The sequence below is a fragment of the Pyxicephalus adspersus genome, chromosome 2 (assembly GCF_032062135.1).
Source record: "Pyxicephalus adspersus chromosome 2, UCB_Pads_2.0, whole genome shotgun sequence".
Classification (NCBI taxonomy): Eukaryota; Metazoa; Chordata; class Amphibia; order Anura; family Pyxicephalidae; genus Pyxicephalus; species Pyxicephalus adspersus.
The window spans coordinates 105,363,614-105,387,482 of NC_092859.1; the positions used below are offsets into that span (position 1 = coordinate 105,363,614).

Below are 23,869 nucleotides of genomic sequence, written 5' to 3' on the forward strand. Positions count from 1 at the left end.
CATTGCAAGATAATGTGGGACTAAGTAATAGTTAAAGGTTCCATCTGCAATCTGGCATTTTCTGCTCTTAGTCTTGTTCACAATTATTTGATGTGGTAGATTACTGCACAGACACACTGTAAGGTGTTGGTGTCATTCATACTAAATGGCACCCTGACATTCCCTGTCACCAAACCTGCAGTGTACTGTGCTGTAACTCGTTATGACACATACTGTGTCAGATTGTAAAAAAAGAAGATGCATGCCCATTTTTTCTTTGCACACTTCCATGCAGTAAACGGTACAATCAAACAAATGGGCTGTTTCTCATCACCCCAAGACAGTACTTATACATTACATATATATTTAATATGCAAGAATAATTCCATACTTACAGTAAGTATGTTATTGGTAAGAGTAAATTTGTTTGCTGAAAAGCCATCAAAAGAATTCAGCTTATATTGGAGAACATTATTCGGTTCTTTAATATCTTTATCAACGCACTTGATTGTCATCAAATAAGTATTAATAGCAATAGTTTCGGCCACTTGTATCCTAAAGAGAATTGGATGCAAAATACCAGAATGTAGGTGATAATAATTCATATTAAAAAAATTCATGCACAATGTTTGTATAAACTGTCATTTCTAGTGTGACGTCATAAATAGTTTTACTATTATAGGGAGTAATTGTGGTATGTTGTAGGAGAACAAACACTCATCCTCACAAGCAATCTAAGTGTGGTATGTAAACCCCCATCCTACATCGGGTGGTGCAATATGAGACATCATTGCAACTTAGGGGTGGTAGTAAAGGCAGATATGTAGCAGACAGAGCACCCGTGTATTGGAATGTAAGAATGCCCATATGCATGGTAAGAACATTTTTGTTGGTTAAGTTTATCAAGTCTATCATTAACATTCACTATTTATATTGATCAATCAGATTGTTGACAAGCAGGTCTTCCCAGAATAACAAATTCCTAATGTTCTTTAACAGATTCTTGGGGAGAGAAAAAAACTCATCTAAATGACCCATTTCTCACGTGCATCTGGTAGGGCAATTTTTCAGGGTGTCCATGCCACCTGCACGTCTGTGTGACCTGGACACTCCATATTAGCTGCCCAGTGGTGGGTGTCTGTGGGAATCCTGTGGTAAGACCTGTGACATCAGTTCAGCGAGGCTGTAGGGGACAGGCCAGCACAAGTGGCACACAATGGATCAGTGGTCCCCCATCAGAAATAGTCAAATAAGGATGAGTATTTTTTGTTTGACAGATAAAGCAAATGAAAATCCCATGGGTTGGAGAGGGGTGGACGAGATTGGTGATGGGGCCAATTTGTGCCCAGAGATGGGGTTTTAATTGATGTTATCTAACAAAAAACCTTTATTTATATTTGCACTTTATAATAATTACATATAATTATATACTGAGTTTCTTGTTGTAAAACATGTCATTATCCGACCCAGTTGATACATAGCAGAATTCATTGCTCATTTTATTGCATGGGACTACACCAAGATGCATTTATCTGCAGGTGTATTATATAATAGGAATGGAGGAAATTGCCACTTTTCAGTTTAAAATTGTTTGAGTCTATGGTAGAACTTTTAAATTGTTTCTGACTTAAATTTTATCAAAGTCTATTGCCGACAACTTTTCAAGTAATTTCCAAAGTCCCTTTAAATCATATTGTCAGTATTGCTGAGGATGTCTGGCGGACTGGTGAGACAAAAGATTTTCCTGAAGGAGAATTTGTGAACATATAAAAGTGTCATACCATATATCCTCAATAAATGTCAATACAATGCCATTTTCAAGGGCTTTGCAGTTTGCTTAAAAAATGGTGAAATCTATTGTGGCCTTGACCTTTCAATTACGGCTTTAAAAGTGTAAATTTTGTGACCAGTTGAAATTAGGGTGACCAAACTTTCTGCTTTCATTCCTAATGTATATTGCCAATGACTGCTTTTTACAATATATTAGAGATATAAAATGTACTATAGATGAGCATGAGACTGTAAGTCAGAATCTCAAGCTAGTTCCCTATATCTAATATTTGTTTTAGCTTGTTCTCTTGTTTAGTGCCATGCAGCTCAGAACAAAAAGTTCATGGGCATTTTCCCCTAAACAGCTTTGATAAATGTGTGATGTTCTACATTTTCAATATGCTGTCCTATTCTAATTTGCACTACTTTATGCTCTGAATTGGCTAATATTTCAGTTTGGCAGTGTTCTCAGAGCTGCCTTCTTCGAGGAGATGCCTCCCAATAGAACAAATTGCATATTGTAAAGCTATTGGGATAAGTGATCATGGTAATAGGCTTGAATTCAGGCTACAATATACAATTCTGCTGAAACCTAAGACAGTAAAAATGACAGTGTTTGTGGCTGGATAAAGGCACAGCTATTAGGCATGCTCTTGCATTACCAACATAATGGGTAAAACTGTATATTTTAAAGTTTTACCCATTTTTCTTACCATACTTTTTCTTTAAACCTAGCTGGGTTTTAAACATATATTGTTTTGAGTTAAAATTCCTATGTGAATCAGCTCCTGCCTAAACAGTAATGTGACTTTGCCATAGTAAAACATGCTAAGCACAAAAATAGCTAGGTATCAATATAATGGACCATGACACTCAGGGAAATAAGCCCAAGGTATGTAGTGTATGTATGTATATGTAGTGTGTAAATCTACTGTTAACACATGCCTGCTAATTTATTTCCGTACAAATATTCACAAAGGCTAAAAATTAAAACTGTAACAAATAAATAGTGTCCCAACAGCCATACACATCAAAAAATGAATAACTTAGAAAAACAATTTTTCGTCAAACTATAATTAGAGACTTTAAAGGCATCTCAATTCTAGAAACATCACAAACACCTCTAAAATTTACATATGTAATTATACATAGTAGACAATAAATAATAATTAAGCGGAGACAGCCACCAGTATTAGGTAGGTAGACCAATTCTTATAATCAAAAAAATAATCAATCCAACCTCAATCTACACATTTCCTATTTAAATATATTATATAAGTGATTTTCAACAACTGTTCTGCTGCACACTAGTATGTCGTAAGAGATCTTCAGCTGTGCTGTTGAAAATTAGCCAAGTCAGGGGAGGATAGCCATGGCTACATGAGATGAGGCTACGCGAAGCCCTGGCTCAGTTCTGGCTCCGCCCACTCATGTCAGCAAGGGTCGCCATAGTTCCTGGCTTGTGGTAGCACAGGACCCATGGTGAGACAAAGGAATAAAGAGGCTGCTCTTTCCCACTGCTCTCTCTCTCTGGCGAGTCATAATGCACCTTAGCTAGAACATCTTTTTATGTATATTCTTATAAATTGAAGGCATATACTTGTTTCTTTCCCTGTATCCATTATCTTGATTTCTAGTGGTTGTTAAAATTCTAACTTTCAATGGATCCAAATTTACACTCCTTTTTTGTAGAGTGGCTGCTACAAGGCTTTAAAGCTGTCCCATTTTTTTCTGAAGAAACCATGCACCATTCCAAAAAATAAATAAATAGAATAGAGCAGGGGTGCCTAAAACGTCCATCACAATCTACCAGTCTGTTAACCAGCAGTATTTTAAAAGTGATATTACTAATGCAAATGTGAATTTTTAACCAAATATTGTTTCATATTATCTGTGTAATGCATAAAACATGAAGATAATTGACTTTTTTTCCTTCACAAACATGGAATTACACTTTGTACTTACATGTTAGGAAATCCTTCACACTGGGGATAGTTATCATTAACATCTGTTAGACGTACTATTACTTCTGCCGCTGCAGTGTGAACTCTGTCATTATCAAAAGCATGAACAATTAAACGTTGTTCATGTACAATGTTAGGGTCTTCATAGTCCAATAGGTAAGCAACTTTTATTTCACCAGAATCTGCAGTAAAAATACGGGAAGTGTTTTCATATATACACATAATATAGGCTATTTATTATTGTACACTATTAGCTAAACTTCTGACAATAATGCTGTCTGTACAGCATTGTGCCGATTAGCGCATTATTGAGCTATAGGGCACCAAAAAAAAAAACCACACAGATTTTTGATAAGTGGGATTTGTTCTGTTTAGGGTGGTTTAGAAGAATGCTTATAAGCCAGCATTTCATAAGCATTTCAAGCCAAAAGAATGGTAAGTAGGCATTGTCATTCCTATTTAACATGAAAGTAAAATGAGAAATTAAATTAGGCATTCAAATACAAAAAATATCTGTCTGTAGCTTTTTCATTCAGTTTGTTGGCATTAATATTATATTTGTAGTCAAAAGCCCTGTTGTTAGTGCCCTTATAACAAGAGGGTGGGGGAAGAGTGGGGGTAGTAAGGTGAGCAGGTATGGGCAATGGGTGGCTAAGGAGTAGAGGTAAGTAGTTAAAGAAAAGGGGTGCAGAGATGATCAGTGGGTTAGGCAGTGGATGAAGGCTGGTAAATTAAATATTGGACAAGAGGTGCTGAGGTTAGTGGTGGGCAAGAACTACAGAAATGACCAGTGCGTACAGAGTAGGAATGAGCAGAATTGCAGAATTTTGTTTTGCTGCTTGATAGAATGGGGGAATTTTGGTTTAAGGAGAAAAAATATTTTTGCTTGCGGGAGGCAATTTTCTGTGGTGGGGGAAAGGTTGTTTTGCTTTAGGGGGGTGTTTGTTGGGGTAGACAGATAAGGGAAGTGGAGAATTTTCCCATGGGAGTGGATTTTTGCTTGAGAGTTTTGCAGGGAGGTGACTGCCTAGGAAAGGTTGATTTTTTAAAAGATAGAATTTCAGGCCCAATGGAGTGCACTGGTCACGGGTATGTATTGCACAGCATGCTTGTTCCAAATTCGGCACACTGATGCTAGGCTTTATATGACATACACTTGACCACTGCACTCTGTAGATTATATACTTCTCCCCCCTGAACTCTATATGTTACATTGTACATACATTTTTCTCACCCAAGTATTGCTGGTTGCAAAGTAGTCCAGCAACCACCCATGTTTCTCTCCAAAAGGTTATATTTAAACAATTAACTTTTTACTTAGCCAATAGTTTAGTTTAAATTCCTAGTCATGATGGTATGACTGAAGTGGTTTGACTATCAAAGAAATTATGTCCGGCATGTTGAAATCTGCTAATCATTTTTTAACTCCTTTTTCTTTTGTTGTTTATAATTATTCTTCACTTTGTAGTTGTAGAGTTTTTACCTTCATCTATGAAAAATCCTGGATACTTTGCAAAAAATTCATAGTGCACAATGTCCCCAATATCTCGGTCAGTGGCTTGTAATTTTATGACAACTGTTCCTGGAGCAAGATTTTCAGGAATTTCTATAGGCCTCTCTGGTAAGTTCCTTATGTAAATAAATAAATAAAAGTAATTAAATGTATAAAAAAATAGAAATATAGAAATAAATACAATTATTCAACATGACATGTATTTAACATTTTCCTATAATTCATGTATGCATCCAATTTGAAGTTTAGATTTTAGTCAGCTAAAAGTTTATTCCAGTTTCATTAAAACAAATGATGTTATGATTCTTTCATATTATTTTTTTAGAAAGCAGACTAGACACCGATTTGATGCAGCTGATTGTATTTAGCTGATCTCTGTTTCAACTGGACCAAAGTTCTTGCATAAAAAGACAAAAACGTCCTACCAGCCAGTCATTTCTTAAATACTTTAATCTATCCAATTAATTTGTTTGCAGTTGTAGACATGCATTTTAATGTGTTTTTATTTATTTGCTTGTTGGCCATGTATTTGGGTAACTTGTATACATAATGCCTATTCCCCTAAACTTAAGCTAAAACAATTTTTATCACACATATAAGCATTCTACAATGGGCATTGTGACTCTGATTAGTGCAGAGTGACTTGCTGACTGATTAGTGCAGAGGACAAGCAAAAAACCCTTGCCACTTTTATATTTACTACAGCCTATTAAGTAAGTAAATCTGTCTATTCCAATCTCCTTCTCCTAAACTTTCCTTGACTTTATTCTCTTGCCTTTAACCCCTTATCAATCCTCTTCTCCTTTACAACCAGTCATATTTGGTTGTATGCATACTCTCCTTTCTCTAATTCACCTAAAGGCCTCATTTACGTTTATTCTTTAGGTAACTTACAGTTCTTAGTAAGAAAAATCTAAACAATTTTATGGTCCAATGACATAACTGTAAATAGAATGTGAAGAAAATATTTGCTTACTGAAAAATAGGTATTTCATCATTTTCATTTTGCAGACTCAGTGTGATTAAACCATTGCAGAACATTGGATTTTCCTTTACATTTTCCACCTTGATTGAGATCACAAATTTCTAAAATCACACAAACATAAAACGTATGCCTTGGGGTAACAATCATGTAAAAGCAATACAAACTGGTTTAGAATATATGAAAAGCCAAAACTTTTTTTCTATTTTTATTTTTTTATAGAGCATAGAATAGGGAATAGGGAATTGTCTTAGACAGTTGGTACTAGAACAAGTGGAAGACATCTCATAATTCCTCCTCTACTGACAACACATTTTTTTCACATCCATTTTTTTCACACAAAAACAGTAATAAAAGCCAAAAGGTATTTTGAACAACTCACCAGTTTATCTAAACTAACCTTGCATACACATTACTATAAAATATAGTGCATTTATATAGCAAATGATGCATTTTTACTTCATACAAGTGTCATCAGTTATAATAAAAAATAAAAGAATAACTGTGGCGTAAAGGTTTAAAGGTTTATGTTGGTGAATGAAAGAAGTTTTAGTTACATTGTTGAGAGTTATCACGTTTTTTCTGCCATTTGTCCACTGCAATTACCTATGCAATGATCGTGCCAGGTAGGCAACAGAAACAAGGACCTGTCCCAACCCCTGAAGTTGTCACTTTTAAATAATCTTTCGAATAGGAGTCTGTTTGTCTTTGAAAGCAAACTGAAAACATTCAAATGGATCTGTGTTCATTGTTGGTGGGCATGTGAATGAATGGCACTTTTACATAGTTTACTTAATTAATAAATTTGCTAAATCCAAAGATAATCCAAGAAAACAAACTAAATTGGTTTGTTACACTAAATATTGGTGTAAATTGCATTTAAAACAAGTGCAAACATATAAAACATAACATATTGCATATCTCATACCTTTGGGTCTGATTCATAGTCCAAACGTTTACCAGTAGTAGAAATTATGCCAAAATCTTCATTTAGGGTAAAAAATGTTTCTGTTTCAAGGGATGATTGTAAAATTGTGAACTAAATAGAGAATTACAAAATAGTCACAGTGGGAACTTTGAATTTCTGAAAGAAAGCATAATGCAGTAAAGATTTTTCAAATAAACTAAATACTACTACCATATGCTTTTCACCAAATAAAAATACAATATACCTCAGCAGCAGAAGATGAAGCTTATACTAATAAACAAATAAAATCTCCACAGTGTTTGAATATTCACTTTAGTGTCAAAAAAATGAAACTTTCCCTCAAAGTGAATCCACAATCCAGTACGCTCCACTACAAACTTTAGAAAGAAACTCACAATAATCATTGGCCTACTAAATATTAAAAGTGCAAAAAGTATTTGCAGACATGAAATACTATTCACTCCAATTAACATTAAAACAACTTTGATAAAACATGTACAACATGTGAAGCTGTACAGCAGTATACAGTGAAAATGCAATATTCCCTGTCTCAATTTCCGGAGGTTTATTTGGATACTATCTCTATTAATTGGATACTATTGGAACAAATATTAATAACTACTGGACCGTGGATTATCAGATGAATTAAAAAATATATAGAAAAAAGTGGTCCCTGTCCCTGGCAGCGGTTGCCAACCGGTGGTCCACAAGAAAATTTTGGTGGTCCGTGGCTGCAGCCAGTGCACTCCCCAGCGGGGTCAGGAGAGGGACCCTGCTAGCTAGGTGCACTGGCCAGAGCCATGGACTATGTCCCCTGTACAGATCCCGGGCTCAAGGAAAGGGGGCAGATTGTGTCCCTGGACACAACCCACCCACTTTCCCATCGCAGGCTTGGATCTGTGATGGGAGAGTGGGCGGGATTATGTAATCACGACATCACTATGGGGGAAGTTTCTCCCCCTTTAAATGACACCCAGCTCCCCTCGTATGCACGGTCAGGAGCCGGTAATATTAGTGGTCCGTGGGACTGAAAAACTGATTTCCATTCACAGATGCACAAAAACAAATTTAAAAAAACTTTTGTAATACAAATTCCCCAGGGAAATTTTTTTAAATATATTCCTTTGTGTTGCATTAGGGCCACGCTTTTTCGGCAATGCAGCATACCCCAAAGGGCAATATTTGTTGTGGTACATTGTACTGCAGGTCAACTGCATTGAAGTGCCATTCTAAATTACGGGCCTTTTTTATTCCTGGAATAGATTTCCTAAAAATGACAATTGTTTTCATTTGGCAGATGTTCTTTTCTGGTCCAGTCCTGGACCAGATCCATTTCAAGTTTGCTTGATCACCAAGGTTCTCCTAGGCTAGTCTATCTTCTCCAGTCTTGCAGAGCTATAATTAATCAGTAAACGTACATATTGTGTGTTAATTTGCTAATTTTTTGCTTGTATATGCTGTGTATAATGTCTATTAATAGCCTATACATGCAATAAAAACAGAAAATTACTAAGCAATATGATAAATATTTTGATAATCAGGCACAGGGTATAGAGTCTAAGGACCATGATAGGAATAATTTGTCATAGATAAAACTGATAAATGTTAATCTAGATCCATTCATTAGGTTGTCAGACTCAAGATGATTGTATGTCTAAATCCAAAAGTTTCTAACAACATGTCATTACTAGGGATGATGCCTCTGGCATTCTCGCAAAAATTTCTTCGAAGTTCGGATGGGTTTGCAAAATTTCGGTGGAATTTTGCGAAACCATTGGAAATCACCAAAGAAGGATTATCATGGCTGCATTCATAAATACAGCCGTGGGAATCCTCCTGTCAGTGAACTCCATTCGCCTGCTGACAGCTGACAGCTTTGTTCCTCTGATTGGCCTAGCATATCTTGCAGGGAGAACGGTCCAATTCGCTGCAAGACCGAAAAATCTGCTCGCTCATTCCTAGTCAGTACACATTTTGCTTAATATAATCCAATTTCTGCTCTAGTGTATGGATGGCAAAGGTTGCAGTTGCCTCCAGAAATTTAAGTTTATTTAGTCCTATTGTTATCTAAATAATAAGCACAAACGCATACTTTGACATCATCTCCTTCATCTGGATCCTTTGCAAGAACAGTGTACAGAGTTGTGAATATAGGAAATGTTTCTGGAACTGATAATGAAATACCTAAAATAAATAAATAGTATGAAAATACATTTATTAACACAAATAAAGAAAGTTTTTTTTGTATGCAATTGTGTTTTATTTTAAAGACTTTAATGAGATTTATAGTGAGTGAAAAGCAAATTCACTATTAGAATTCTATTGAAATCTAATCAGTATGATGTTCTTTGGATGTCATGGGTTAACACTTTGGGCCAGATTTATTCAAGCTCTCCAAGGCTGCAATGGATTTCTATTTGTTAGCAAATGTTTTTAATCCTGGAGCAGATTCATTCCAGGTTTTTTGGATCACCCAGGTTCACTAGTAAAAGTGAAGCCTCTCCAGTCTTAGAGCGCTTTAATAAATCACACCCTCTCTGTGAATAAGGTAGTTTTGATAAAACAAGGATCACACCACATCTTAGAAAAGTGGGTACTTTTTCATTAAAAATTGGGCACTACTTCTGATGTTCCGTTTGACTGACCTTGATTTTTTGTTCTAATCCTGGACAGCACCATCTGAATTTGTTTTGTGTTGAAATTTCAACCTAACATTGATATCACTCACATTGTATTCCACCTTCCAGTAGAAAAGGAGGTGACTAAAACCAGGTGAGAAAATACAGGATTAGTTATTCTTTTGCTATTACAACCCATTTGCCAGAAGAAACATTTTATTTATGTCACTTTAGGCATATTATTATGTGTGTGATCATAACAAGACAATTTATGAAATTTCTACTAGTTTGAAAAAGAGTCTTAGAAACTTCAATTTTTTATGTTTATATGTCCTAAAACTGCTTACTCAGTCTCCACTAGTAACACAAATGAATTGGGTTTACCTGTTCCAGTAGAAATAGCAGGGTCACATTCTGGTGGTTCATCAACATTAGTTACATGTATTTCAAATGAATAGAAGTCTTCATTTTTACCATCTGAGGCCGAAACAACTAAGGCATATGCTTTGTGGTTGTCAGCATGATCATAATCCAGGGGCTGTAGAAGTGCTAATGCACCACTAACTGCAATACAGCATATATAAAGTTAATCAAGGATGAATATATACATACATATATGTATATATATATATATATATATATATATATATATAAAAATATAAATATATATATATATAATTACAGTGAGAAGCCAAGCATTAGCAAGTCTTGAAGTAGAATAATATATACTTTTCACTTTTTCCCCTTTAGACCTCATACAAGGTCATTCTATTTTCAACATTGAAGCCTAAAACAAAGTAGGAAAATATATCAAGAATATGTATATCTGGCAATGTCAGATAGCCAGCTACATGTTTTTTTAAGATGTAAGAGTTGTATAACTGCCATGGTTTATCAGATAATAAAGCTATTAGTTTTATATTTACCAAATAGCATGTCATTTCCATGCTGAAATCATTGTTTTTTTTAAACCTATTAGAGATGAAGGTTGACATACATTTCCTGGTTGATGTAACTTTTTTCCCTATATGGAATTAGTTAGCGTACCTGGATGTATTCTAAACATTGTTACTGTTCCTGGAAAACTGTAGGTAATTGTACTTGCAGCATCTCTATCTGTTGCTTCAAATACATGAAGGATGGAACCAATAAGAGTATTTTCAGGTACATAAATAGTATCATTTTGAATTTTCCTGTAAAAAATAAAAAAGCTGTTAATTTCTAAAAAAAAAAACCTTATAGCAAATGTCACAAACTTTCAATTCTGTCTCTTCTGTTGCCTCAACTTCTGTCAGAAATCAAAAAGACGATGTATTATAATTCATATAATATATATTACAAAAAGAAAAGAAACAAACACATACACGCATAAACCATTTGGATAATTTAGTGAGGTGCAATATGAAGGGAAGAGATTATGTTTAATGTAGTAACCAATAGCATAGGGTGTTTTTCTGATAAGGGGACAGGACACCTTCACTGCATCAAAGGGACTTTGGGCGGGGCCATGTACCGTCAAATCTTGGGTGAGCACCTCCTTCCCTTAGCCAGGGCATTGAAAATGGATCGTGGATGGGTATTCCAGCATGACAATGGAGTGTCTCAAGAAGGAACACATGAAGGTCCTGGAGTGGCCTAGCCAGTCTCCAGACCTTAATCCCATAGAAAATCTGTGAAGGGAGCTGAAGGTTCGAGTTGCCAAACATCAGCCTCGAAACCTTACTGACTTGGAGAGGATCTGCAAAGAGGAGTGGGACAAATTTCCTCCTGAGATGTGTGCAAACCTGGTAGGCAACTACAATAAACGTCTGACCTCTGTGATTGCCAACAAGGGGTTTGCCACTATTAACTATAGCTTTAGGGTATCCTCTGATATTAATAAAATGATGATGATCCAGACTATGAGCCTGATTTATTAAAGGAAGATGTGAATATTCACTTAGCTAATTGTGTTAAAAGCTCCTTCAGATAACAAGCCCTATGATTTGGATCAACACTGTTGCTGCAGAGTAACATCAGAAGCAAACTTACTCAATTATTGGGGGTTCATCATTTAGGTCAATGATGCTGATTATCATCCCTCCTTCACATGAAAGACCTCCGGGGTCTTTAGCAGTTATTATCAGTCTGAATTCCTAATGAAAAAAATACATATTCTTATTAGTCTCCAAAATGACCAAATGAAGAAAACCCGGGGTCTTCCTATATAAACTTTTACATTACAATACTAAAATTTATTTGAAAGATTCAAATACTCAGCAGTATTATTCCTCTGCCTTGGTACAAATATTATAAAAATTCACATTTATCTGTAGAAATTGTATTATATCAGAACAAAAAAGTTGCTTTTTGGACATTTCTTTTTTTTAAAATTTTACAGTATATAAATATTATTAAAACCATTAACAGAAAATATTATTAAATACAAAATTGGCAAACATTGTATCATTCCTTGCCTATTCAAATCAAATATTTGTCCTAGATTTCAAAATATACTAATTTTAGGTATTTTATTTAAAGCTTGTAAAAAATAGCACATGCTGTCAATCAAAACATTGTCCAAATAGTGAAACATAAGTCACATAAAGCTTGCCCTTGTCCATTCAATTTTGATTGCCAAAGAAAGCTTGTTAAAGGTGATTGAAAATGCACACTGACCGAAATGCATTGCCTACAGTACTTCAGGATGGATGGTAACCTCCAGCCTGCATTAATTAAATAATAAAATTCAGAATAGGTGAAATAGAATAAAAGCTGAACTGTAGCCATTTAGGAGATGGCATGAAATAAGATAGACTTATAATATCAATGTTAATTACTGGCTTTCATTTCTGTGCATTACTTACTCCAGTTAAACTGCCTCTTTATATAGTGGTATCACAAAAGCTACGTACACACTTCCAATGGTTCTCGTCCGACAATCGGCTCAGGGCCGATACTGGTCGAGAATCTGAAGTGCACGCCGTTCATCGTCCGAATGGCCATCCTGGTGGATCCACAGAGATATACAAGAGATATACAAGGAACGATCGTAATGTAGGGGAAGGGGGAGAGTGTGCAGCGGGGTGCCGCTCTGTCGCTCTCCCCCTCTCCTCTGCATAGAGCAGAACAGTGCTGTATGTACAGCCTCCTTCATGCATCGTGGAGTGCTTAGTCGTTGGAAAAGATTGTGAAAGATGCTTTCCAACAACAATAATTGCAAGTGTGTATGCAGCTAAAGATTGGGTATTCAGAACATTCTGGCTATGCTTATCACACTCAGCAACAACTATGTTGAGTAAATGTATTGTAGCTGTGATTGAAAGTTGGGGATCTGCTTGTAGCTGCCTATTATAACTGATTGGGCCTTCTGTACGTAGTGATCATATAATAATTTAATGCCCTGCATGAGCTATCAGAGGTGATTTTAAATACGAAGCCTTGAAGTTCCCATGTAATGATTACATTTCATAAAATAACTAAGCATTATATCTATCTAAAAAATTATTTGGTGATTGGAGTTACCTCGTATCCTTCATCAAAATCTGGGGGCGCAGAAGTATTTATGAACACAAATCCAGCATTAGGATCTACATCAAAAAATTTTCCATCCTTAGGCAAAGATGACTGAAACACAACTTTGTACTATAAAATAAAATAAAAAAACAAAAAGCTTAAAATAATAAAGGGAATACCAAACTTGTCGAAAAGAAATGACAGTAGCTTACCCATAAACATTTAATATACATCAATTGAAAACATTTTTTAAAAATTCCAATGGAGAGGGAACATTTACCATCTGACTGAATAGGTTTGTTCATTATCCTTTTTTTTTACAGGCCGGAAGCAAAAGCATTTCCATGTGGTTTTCCTGGACACTCAAAACAGCAACTGGGGCAGTTTGCCACCTCTGTCCCTTCCATAGCCTTAAATAGAAAATGTTTAAAAACCCCAGATTCTATACACTGGTGGTTTGAATTGAGATTCTAATGTTAAATAACCCAACAAACACTGATGCTTTTCCTACTACAAAATGTTATATAGGTTTGTCAGACCTGCTGCATTATTTGGTAGGTGCCAACTGAGATCCTAACATGCCGGTCATAATATTTTATTTTTGTGTGTTTGTGAGAGTGTTTTCAGATAAAATGTTGACACTTGCATGCACTTTGCAAGAGAAGGCACGAAATCAGCATTACTTGCTCAACGTATACAACAATCTTTACAGAGTACACTTAGATGCAGTGCAGGGATTGCAATCAATCAATGAGTGCCTTCTCAATCAATGTGAACAGTTTTCCATGGGCTCCATGGGCAAACATACTATAACAATTTATAAATGCTTACATTCTGATTACACAAAACAATAGGCAGTTTTTTTTTGTAGGGAATTATTAAATGTCATTTAGGATTTTTTTTAATAAGTTAGGGTCTATCTAATATCTTTAAACATTTTTTTTCTGTAGTGTTGGTCGTCATAGAGAAGGGTTAAACCTGGGTTGTTCGTTTTTCTGCTGTCTGTGTTTTAATGCTGGCATTTCACTTCACTTCTTTGGCCTGATTTATTAAAGCTCTCCAAAGCTGTAGAGGACACAATTTTATTAGGGAAGCTGAGTGATCCAGCAATCCTGGATTGGATCTGGTCCAGGAGGAAAACATTTGATAACAAATAGCAAATGACTTTTAGGAAATCCATACCAGGTTTGCTGGATCACTCAGGTTCACCAAAGGAAGTGTATCCTCTGCAGCCTTGACGAGCTTTCATAAATCAGGCGCCAGGCAGTTGTCCTCAGAACAAGTTTCCCTACCTCCCAACAGTGATTTCTCATCACTGCTTGTTTTGCCTGGATTTGTTCTTGATCTACTTTGATTTGTAACAGGCCTTAGTAAACTGCACACAGACAGGTACTGCACTGCGCATGTGTATTTTTTAGTGCATGCACAGAAATTGAAACAATAGCAAATTAGTTTCCTTATAAAAGGAGAAAGTCTTTTTTATATACCAATAACCAGCCTTTAAAGCCTAAAAGATGTCCTTATACTTAGTAGAGCATAAACCCCCTTACAGGAGTCCAGTGGACTTCAGAGGATTGTTACTGGAAATGATCTTTTGTGATAATTTATTGCTATATGTATACACAGCATTATAATGTTTTATAGAGAGGGGAAGGGGGAGGAAGAGTGCCCCCCTAGCTGTTCTCTCCTTCATAAGAGTGAACAGTGGCCATTCACAATCAGTCATTGATTCCATATGTGTCCATATGTCCATAATAGCTAGGAACTGCTAAAAGGGAAAGAAACAAATGGAGCTGAGATCCTTATCCCATGCAGTCCCTAGATGTCAGACATAAGATTTTAACCTTGCCTTATGGTTCTGAAATAACTTCAATTTTTACCGTAAGATCATCTCCATCTGGATCTGTTACAGGCACTGAAAACAGAGAGCGATACACTGGAGCATCCTCACGAATTGTTCTATTATCTTAATAATGATAAAAAAAAATCAATTATTTATTTTTCATACAACAGCTTGAAATCCTACTTAGGAAAAAACAACTTTTAAAGGACTATACTATGAATAACCGAATATGAATTTAGAGGTTAGTATTTTAGCATGATATGATACCATGCAAAATGGTTTACAATTGCAAAAACACAAATGTACCCAAATTCAACATGTATAGTTCATTGCTATTTAGCAATGTTCATGCAGGTAAGCCTAGTTTCTTATGCCCAATAATGAGGTTATAAAGGCCTCATCAAGTCTAAGTTTTGAGGAGAGGATAGTTCAGTTTTTCATGTACACCAAATCACCCATTCTCAGATTTAAAAGTCTTTAGGTTCTATTCAACCCACTTTTTATGATCCTGGACTGCCACAGACCCATTCCCTGGTGGTGCTTATTATGTTGGCCTAGCATTACAATGAACAGTGCTCATACATTATTGTGGAGAGGGGGATATGGATCTATAATGAAATCACAGTTCTTTATTAACTACTTCCTAATCATAATCCTGGGAATGAACAATAAACCTTAACTACACCCTAGCACACAATAGCACTGACAAGAAGAAATGCACTTTTTATCTATTTAAAGTTCCTGAAATTTTAAAAATCTAAGTCATAAAGTCGATGACATTTTTTAACCTTTTTATTTCAAAGTGCATGTAAAATTGTAACTAGTATATAAATACCACAAATTGTTGGCATTTTAGCAAGTGTGACCATGATAAGTCTAATTTTGCACATCATAGACATCAGGCATAACACACAGGAGATACAAAATACTTTTCCAATGAAAGTGTAACCTTTTCAGACTTGGAGAGCTTTAATGAGGGCAGTGTGTCCCAAAAATGCATGTGGTTCTTCCAAATTTAACATTAAAATATAAGTGTGAGGTGATGATTTTAAATGTAGTGTAAATGTGTAAAAGTGTCACATAAGACAAAAAACTATTGGGGTACTAATGAAGGATATTCAGATGCTAATTTGCACTTTTTTTTCAGATAAATGTTTTTTTTTTTTTTTTTTTAGTTCCCTATACCTAAAAATATTTTATCTGGAAGAATTCTCTTATAGGTGTCCCTGAGTCCCTGAGGAATTATGGTGACAATACTAAGTTCAGGGGCTTTGCAAAATAACATAAAAGGTGGATGGATTGTGGAAATGGAAAATGGCAAAAATGTATAAATTGAGCTTGAGGTGTCCTGTTCTCTGCATTTTATAACCTCAGCTCCTTTAGCCATGTTCAGTGAAAACATACTTCATGAAGTTATGTAAAAAAAGGCCAAAAACTAAAAGGCTATAAAACCTCTAAAGTAAATGAGCTCTTAATATAGCTTTTAGCTCCAAAAGAAAAAATTGGATTTATGATACATCTTGCAATCAATGCTACTGCATTTGTGTTTCATTTAACATTTAACCTAGTTATTTTAGCTGTAGTTTACTTCAATTTGTCTTAAAATATTTGCCCTGTTTATTCTGTATTGTTCCTTCCATTACTGTCCCTCTCCTTTCAATTTCCTTTCCTTTGTTCCTTTCAATTTTCTTCTTTAATAAATTTTTAGTGTCAAAAAAGTGACTGACATCTGATAGACTTACCTTTTTTTGCTTTAAAACGTGGTGCACATTCCGGTGGCTCATTAACATTTTTAATATTGACAGTAAAAGATTTAAAATTCCTGGGTGAAAGCAAACCTCCTTCACATTCAACTCTCATGTTGTAAGTTATAGGTTTAGTTTTGTCTTCATAATCAAAATCCACCGTAGCAGTAATTACTCCAGAAACTGTAACAATACAGATCATTGAAACTAACAAGTATAGAAAAAATATTTAACGTCCCAAATTAACACTTGACTCAATATTAATCTAAATTGTTTATCCTTTTAAGCAAAGTATTCATTTTATTTTAGGTCCGCTTTAAGGCTTGTTCAGACCTGCAGTAAAAAAAGTATTGCTGCTCCTGGACACTTACTATGCACAACTTGGCATCCAGGATCATTTTCAGGCAAAAGCCTGGTTTTTGCAGACATTTACAAACCCTAATACATGCACTTGTAAGTCCTGTTATACAAACGAAAAAAGAATCTGAAATCAATGCAATTACTTACAAACTGAAAGGATTATATAAAAAGAAATCTATTGAATACTAGAAAATATATATTTTCTGAAAAAATACATTGTTGAAAATTGTAATCCCAAGGGTCTTAGGGTACAGATTTTTCATAGTGTAAAAAATGACACATCGAATAAAGATGAATGGGAGAAAACTTTGAGACAATGTTCTACCCAACATATGGAAATTTTGATATCACAAGATATCACTCTGAAGAATTCACTAAAGTTGAGCTAGAACTAGACAAGTTTTATTCTAAAATATACTAAGATTCTTTCTTCTGAAACATTTGAAACAAGAAATATTGAAATTAAAACCTTTTTGGATAAGTTCAATTCTGAACCTCTCTCTAATAAAGAAAAAAAGTTCTTAAAGGACCAGCAAGTTTTTCTTACTGGTAGGGCATATAAATGGCAAAAGCAACCCAAACGATATTCTAGATTAATGCGTAGAAGAATAAAGGAAGAACAGTCAGATAATATAGACGAAAGCGAACCAGAAAACTCTTCTTAAGCTTCCTCTCACTTGAAATTTCACTACACTGCTACCTCTACAAAAAAAGGGTGTAAAAAGACAAAAGGGTGACTCTTCAGGCCAGGAAAAACAAAAACATAAAAAACGTACGAAAGAGCAAAAGGAGAGTAATAGGCAGATAAGAGACTCAGACTCTGATACACAGTTTTCACATACATTTGACACAGAGGCAGTTGCACAATATTCACCAGCTTCCTCCACAACACAATGCACAATGCAGATACTAGGCCAAAAGGATCTGCCCTTAATTCTATTCCTTTTTTAGTCACACAACCAACCCAGATGGGGCCCATAAAGGCAGGACTCATCGACCAATCCACAGTAAAACTTCCCCCTCTCCTGACACATTGAATGTTATAAATCTGTCACGATACCCTTTGTCTACAATTGAGGCTGAGGTCCTACAATTAGGCCTCAGCTTTTGTCCTACACATACATTTGACAAATTTGAATTGGTCAAAGACATTCAATTATTTGCATGAAAATTATTTTATCGGGTACTTTTTGATAACAAACCACAAGATGAAGAGAGAGCCCTAAAGGATTGGGCTGATCTCGACCTTATCGACTTTAAAATATTAAAGGATTTAACTGTATTATATGAGGAAAATACAAATTATGATGATCTTCAGTTAATTGAAGAAAGAAAAAACCTGAATACATTTACCCTGAGTGGAAAATGACCCCGAAATCAAGTAGATTTCCTAACTTACGACAAAACCCAAATATACATGCATTTGTACAACAAGTCACACAGGCGGTTATGGATTTAAAAATTAAAAAAGAGTGTCCAAGCAATCTAACTAGGAAATAACTACAAGCGATTGACAATCTTCGTAATAATACAACAATTGAAATCAAACCATCAGACAAGGGTGGTAATGTTGTTATATTAAATAAAGACCATTATAGAAATATATGTTTAAAAATCTATGTGAACTTAGTAAAACTACGCGGCCAAAAGGCCAATTTATATTGGCTTTATTGGAGTACAGTTTGTATAGAAATATATTTACTTTTGATGGACAAACCTACCTCCAGGAGCAGGTTGTGGCAATGGGGACATGATGTGCCCCCACATACGCCAACCTGTACCTGGGGGTATGGGAGAGAGATTTGTTCTCGGACAATCTGGATACCTCTCCCACATCCTATTGTGGAGAAGGTACATAGATGATGTCCTTGTAATTTGGACTGGCTCAACAGTTGAGCTGAAAGAATTTTTTGATAAAATTCAGACTAATAGATACAACTTAAAATTGATGTCTAAATTATACCGAAAAAATACAGCAGGCAATAATATCCTGTCAGCGAATAGTGCTCATCCGACCGCCCTCAAAAACAGTATTCCGTATTCGCAGTACTTATGTCTACGACATATCTGCTCACAAGAAGATGAGTTTGTGACGGCCGCAAAAGACTTAAGAAATATACTTTTATCTAAGGTCTATAGCAAAAAAATTCTAAAAAAGAATACTGGAGAGCCCAGTCCTAATTGGAGAAGTCCCAATCTAGATCACAAGTATTATTTAAAAAAAATAAGTGAATCTAGAACCTTGTTTCAATATATTCACAAGGTACTCACAAAATCATAAGACATTGAGAGACATTTTAGAGAATTCCTGGCCACTCTTAAAAAAATGGATCCAGTAATTGGGAAATATATATGAAATCACCCCCAGATAACCTACAAAAAATGACCTTCACTAAAAGATAAGTTGGTGAAAAGTCACTCTGTGCCTATGACAAAGAAAGAGAAAACAGAAGGTGCCCTATTGGGTACTTTTTTTACAAAAAAAATGCAACCAATGTAAGTGGATTCATACAGATAAAGATATTTTCGATATACCCATTCACTTCACTCCCTGTTCACATATTGATTGTAACACTGTAGGAGTGATTTATTTTCCGTTTTGTAGCTGTGGCAGGTTCTACGTAGGTAAAACCAAAAGAATTTACGAGCATGTATATAATATAACCAGTGGTAAAATTATAAAACGGTTGACTTTCCATATGGGAACCTGCCACAGCTATAACAGTGACAAAATTAAATTTATTGCCCTCGAAAAACTCTCCCCAAAGGCAAGATGGGGAGATTTCGATAAGGAGCTCCTTCAAAAAGAGGCAAGATGGATTTATCAGCTTAATTCAGGCTTGATTGGCTTGAATTTTTCATATTTGAAATTATTGACCCAAATGTTGTCATTTGTTAGGCATGATTCGAATGTATCCATTGTGGAAGAATGTGAAATAATGTACTGTTTAGTTAAAAATTAATTCAATACTGTAAAATCGTATATTCTTTGTAAATATGCTGTCAATAAGTATTTCCTAATTTTCCTTTTTGTATCTCTGGGACATGAGGAGCGCATAGCATTTTTTTGTCCAATGGCGGACGATCTATTTAGATCACCTGGCCATGGACACAATATGTGCTCCCTGTGTCCCCTAGGCTGCAACACGAGGAAGGTAAATCCCAAATGCCATCTGTGTGAGAATTATTGATAACACCTCTTGAGAACAGTTGCTTATTTTTGTAACATCATTTGAAAATACTGGCTTTTTCTGGTAAGCGAATAGAATTAATATCGACTCTTTTTGAAGTAATTTTCCAATACAAAGCATATGCCTAATGATGTGTTTAAAAACAGACAAATAGAGCATATAAGAGTTACTTCTACTAATACAACATATAGGTTGCTATTACCCTATAACATGCCAAAGAGCTACCCGTTGTTATATATTAGCTGTGAATATATTTAGTTTAAGATAATTTCCTACACTTGCAACATACTATATTACTATAATATGTTATCATTATCAATCACAGCTATTCACATTGTTCAAAAAGTTTAGGTGAACGTTAGCAAGTCTATAAAAGTATCCACACACATCCTGTAATAGGAATTAAGATGAAAAACATTAATATTACTACAATCAAACTTTGCAATTTTTACCTTTAGAGTCGAAATGTGAATATCCTAAAAACTGTTTGTAAACAATTGTAGGTGATTTATTAACCTCCCAACCGTTAAGCCCGTACTTTTCCCATCAAAAAAAAGTTACTATTATCGATAAGCCTTTTATATTCATGATATCTACTAGAACCCTGTTCGGACATATTTCTGTAAGTTACAGGTCTACAATTTAAAAAAAAAAAATTCATTAAAACCTGTAACGCTTTTGGTACAGAAATCTAGACATCAGTGTAACGCCCAGGTGGTTAAAAAGATAAATGGGATAATCCTCGCCTTCTAGCCTGTACCACTCTACTGTCTTGCTAAAAGTCAGTGCTCCTTTTGTTTGGAGGAGATACCCACCTTAGAGTGTTGTTGTCAACCTTTTTCCAAGAAGTGGTATGTAGGAAACTCATATTTGAAAGGATTTACTAATGTTATGAAATAAGGGTAAACTAGACACTGTTCATTCTTGTATATCATTAGGTCTCAATACTTTCCTGATGAAGAGGGTTTAAACTTGCGAAACGCGTAGAAGAAAAGTCAAAAACTCCATCTGACCTATATGAGACCTTGCTATGATGTGAAAATATTTTTGTTTTTATTCATATGTAGTTATATTGTCAATGTTTTAGTTGTGTTTTAAACTTTCTAAAATAAAAGTTATTTTTTCATTTATTTTAAACTTTGTGCCCAAAAAGTCCTGTTTTGTTTGTGATAACTATAAGCTCAAGATTCTTCTTACTAGGCTTGTTTTAACCAAGCTATTTGGAAGTCCATTAAACTTACCTTTTTAACCTTGCCCACCCACTTTCGTCTGTTTCTTACCTCATCACTGATAAGCCACCATTCGATATGCTCCTCCTATTGTATACTAATCTCTAACACTAATATATATAATATACCTCTTGGGGTTTGACCCCTTTTGAGCAGGGTTCTCTTCTTTTCCTGTGGCATAGTTTGTACTTGTCAAGTATGCAAATTTGTCTTCTGTAACTGTGTGTATTGTACTGCTCTATGAAATATATTGGTGATACATAAATAATGGTTAATATTATTATTACATATCAGAGAATGCAGCCAGTGGGCTTGATTTACTAAACTTTATCTGCATACACCAGCGCATATCTGTATTTTTCAGTAGATTGTATGTTATAATTTCCCAGCCTTGTTAGTTATTAGGTAATTTGTCTTTTCACTTTTTTTTAGTACCTGACTTTTTTTTTACCAGTGCATGTGAAAATATTGATTTTATATGTCTTATCTATATGCAGCAATGGCACCAAGTGCATTGATCACTATATGATTCAATAAAACAGTTCAGACATATTGTCCATGTACATAAACATCTGCACACTCATACAAGCTATAAATGCAAGTCCATCATTGTAATCAACTTCTACCCTTTTATATATTCATTTGTAAATCAGGATCATTACATAAATAATATAGGAATCGGCATGTATAAATTACAAGAAGTTACCGTTATACATGTATATAATAAATACATGTTTTTATTAGGAGTTAGAATTTGAGTTAGAAAAAAATCATTCCATTACTGCTAATGCCTACAGCCATATGGAATGATGACCTAGATATAAGAATACAAAGGAGTGCTGAATAACTAATAATAAATACAAATAACATTACACTTACTTGGATCGATACTAAAAGGTCCACTACCAAAAATGTCATATCTATTACATCCAGATGCTGTGGTAATCACTTGATTTGTTGTTCTACCTTCTTCTATGCCGATAGGACTATCTGGGATCAAGGTAACTGCAGATATTCTTTGAGATATTCCTAAACAACAAAAATAGATACTTAACTATAAACTATATATAAATCAAAAGATTTTCTTAGGACAAATGTACTAAGCAATTCATAAACATATGTAGTATCATGTTGGAAAACACTTGGAAGCTGAAATCACAACAGCCTTGTTTCTACGAAATGTATTATAAACACAGTTTTCTCCTTTAAGTTTTTTTTTTTTTAAGCTTCTATGATATATAAACCCATTCTACAGGTTTAAAATAGTTTGACTTATTATAAGCGCACCCCTCATTTTTGAATATTGTGCTTTAAGCCATTTGGTACACAGAATAATTACAGTGGGTGGTGTTTCTTTCCTCAGCTTGAGTCCAAACATTGTCATACTCATCTTGGCAAGCCAGCTAAGCAAACCATGCTATCTGAAAGCAGAACTCATGATTTTTTTTCATCTATAAACGTGTACAGCTATCTATATAGCATACAATGAACAGTTCAATTTTAAATTTCAAAACAGTTTTTAGACAGAAGCTACCTGTTACAAGGAGAAGAACCGTAAGAATTTTCTGTAGATACACCACCATGCTGTCGGTGCTACACGTGTGTTTCATTTTAGCATCTGATTTTCTTGATCAAGATTCTTCTCTTTCCTTTTTGTGTGACACACTGCTGCTCTTTTCACATTGATCTAAAACAAACATATTAATGTACTATGTACATAGTTGTAGCAAGTGCCCAATAGGAAATTGTGTACACTTGGCTCAAATTTGTTGACTCTATGGTTGCTATGTTTCTCTAGGTGCAGAGCTCTCATTGTGTTTGGAAAGATCAACCTAATTTCAGTGATGTACTATCACATTATACACAGAATATCACATAAACATTATACCATTCTACATCAAATGTTATCTTATGGATCACTGAACTTTGCCAGTGATTTGACCTTTGACACATTCTGATACTGCTAAGGTTGTTCCAGGTATCAAAACATTAATGGCCTCTGGTAAGAAAGTGTCGAAATAGAATTACAGTTTAATAAACATTGTTTATAGGATAAACGTTTGAAAGAGAATAGCATATTATAAACAGTCTTACAGTATAAAGTAATGTGCGATAACATATTTATTACTTTAAACAAGCATGGGCGAACCCCTTAAAAAAAGTTTTAGGTCTGCAGGGAGCTGCTACTATAATTACTATAGCCACTACTATAGCCAGTATACTAGTGTGCTGGTCAGTAAAAGGAATGCCAG

The 23,869-nt window shown here is 34.9% G+C and overlaps 1 protein-coding gene across 1 annotated transcript in view; it reads right to left on the minus strand.

The window, feature by feature from the left end:
- Nucleotides 1-23,288, minus strand: part of LOC140322486 (cadherin-related family member 4-like) — a 29,840-nt gene extending 6,552 nt beyond the window's left edge. Inside the window, exons 1-14 of the mRNA XM_072399048.1 lie at nt 23,152-23,288; nt 22,497-22,646; nt 16,835-17,020; nt 15,130-15,215; nt 13,259-13,378; nt 11,786-11,889; nt 10,802-10,947; nt 10,139-10,318; nt 9,229-9,320; nt 7,137-7,247; nt 6,203-6,312; nt 5,197-5,342; nt 3,715-3,895; nt 375-534 (exon numbers count right to left, since the gene is read on the minus strand). Coding sequence (XP_072255149.1) covers nt 375-534; nt 3,715-3,895; nt 5,197-5,342; nt 6,203-6,312; nt 7,137-7,247; nt 9,229-9,320; nt 10,139-10,318; nt 10,802-10,947; nt 11,786-11,889; nt 13,259-13,378; nt 15,130-15,215; nt 16,835-17,020; nt 22,497-22,646; nt 23,152-23,227 — 1,848 coding nt within the window. The 5' untranslated portion in view covers nt 23,228-23,288. The remainder of the gene's footprint in view (nt 1-374; nt 535-3,714; nt 3,896-5,196; nt 5,343-6,202; nt 6,313-7,136; nt 7,248-9,228; nt 9,321-10,138; nt 10,319-10,801; nt 10,948-11,785; nt 11,890-13,258; nt 13,379-15,129; nt 15,216-16,834; nt 17,021-22,496; nt 22,647-23,151) is intronic.
- Between the last annotated feature and the right edge of the window lie 581 nt (nt 23,289-23,869).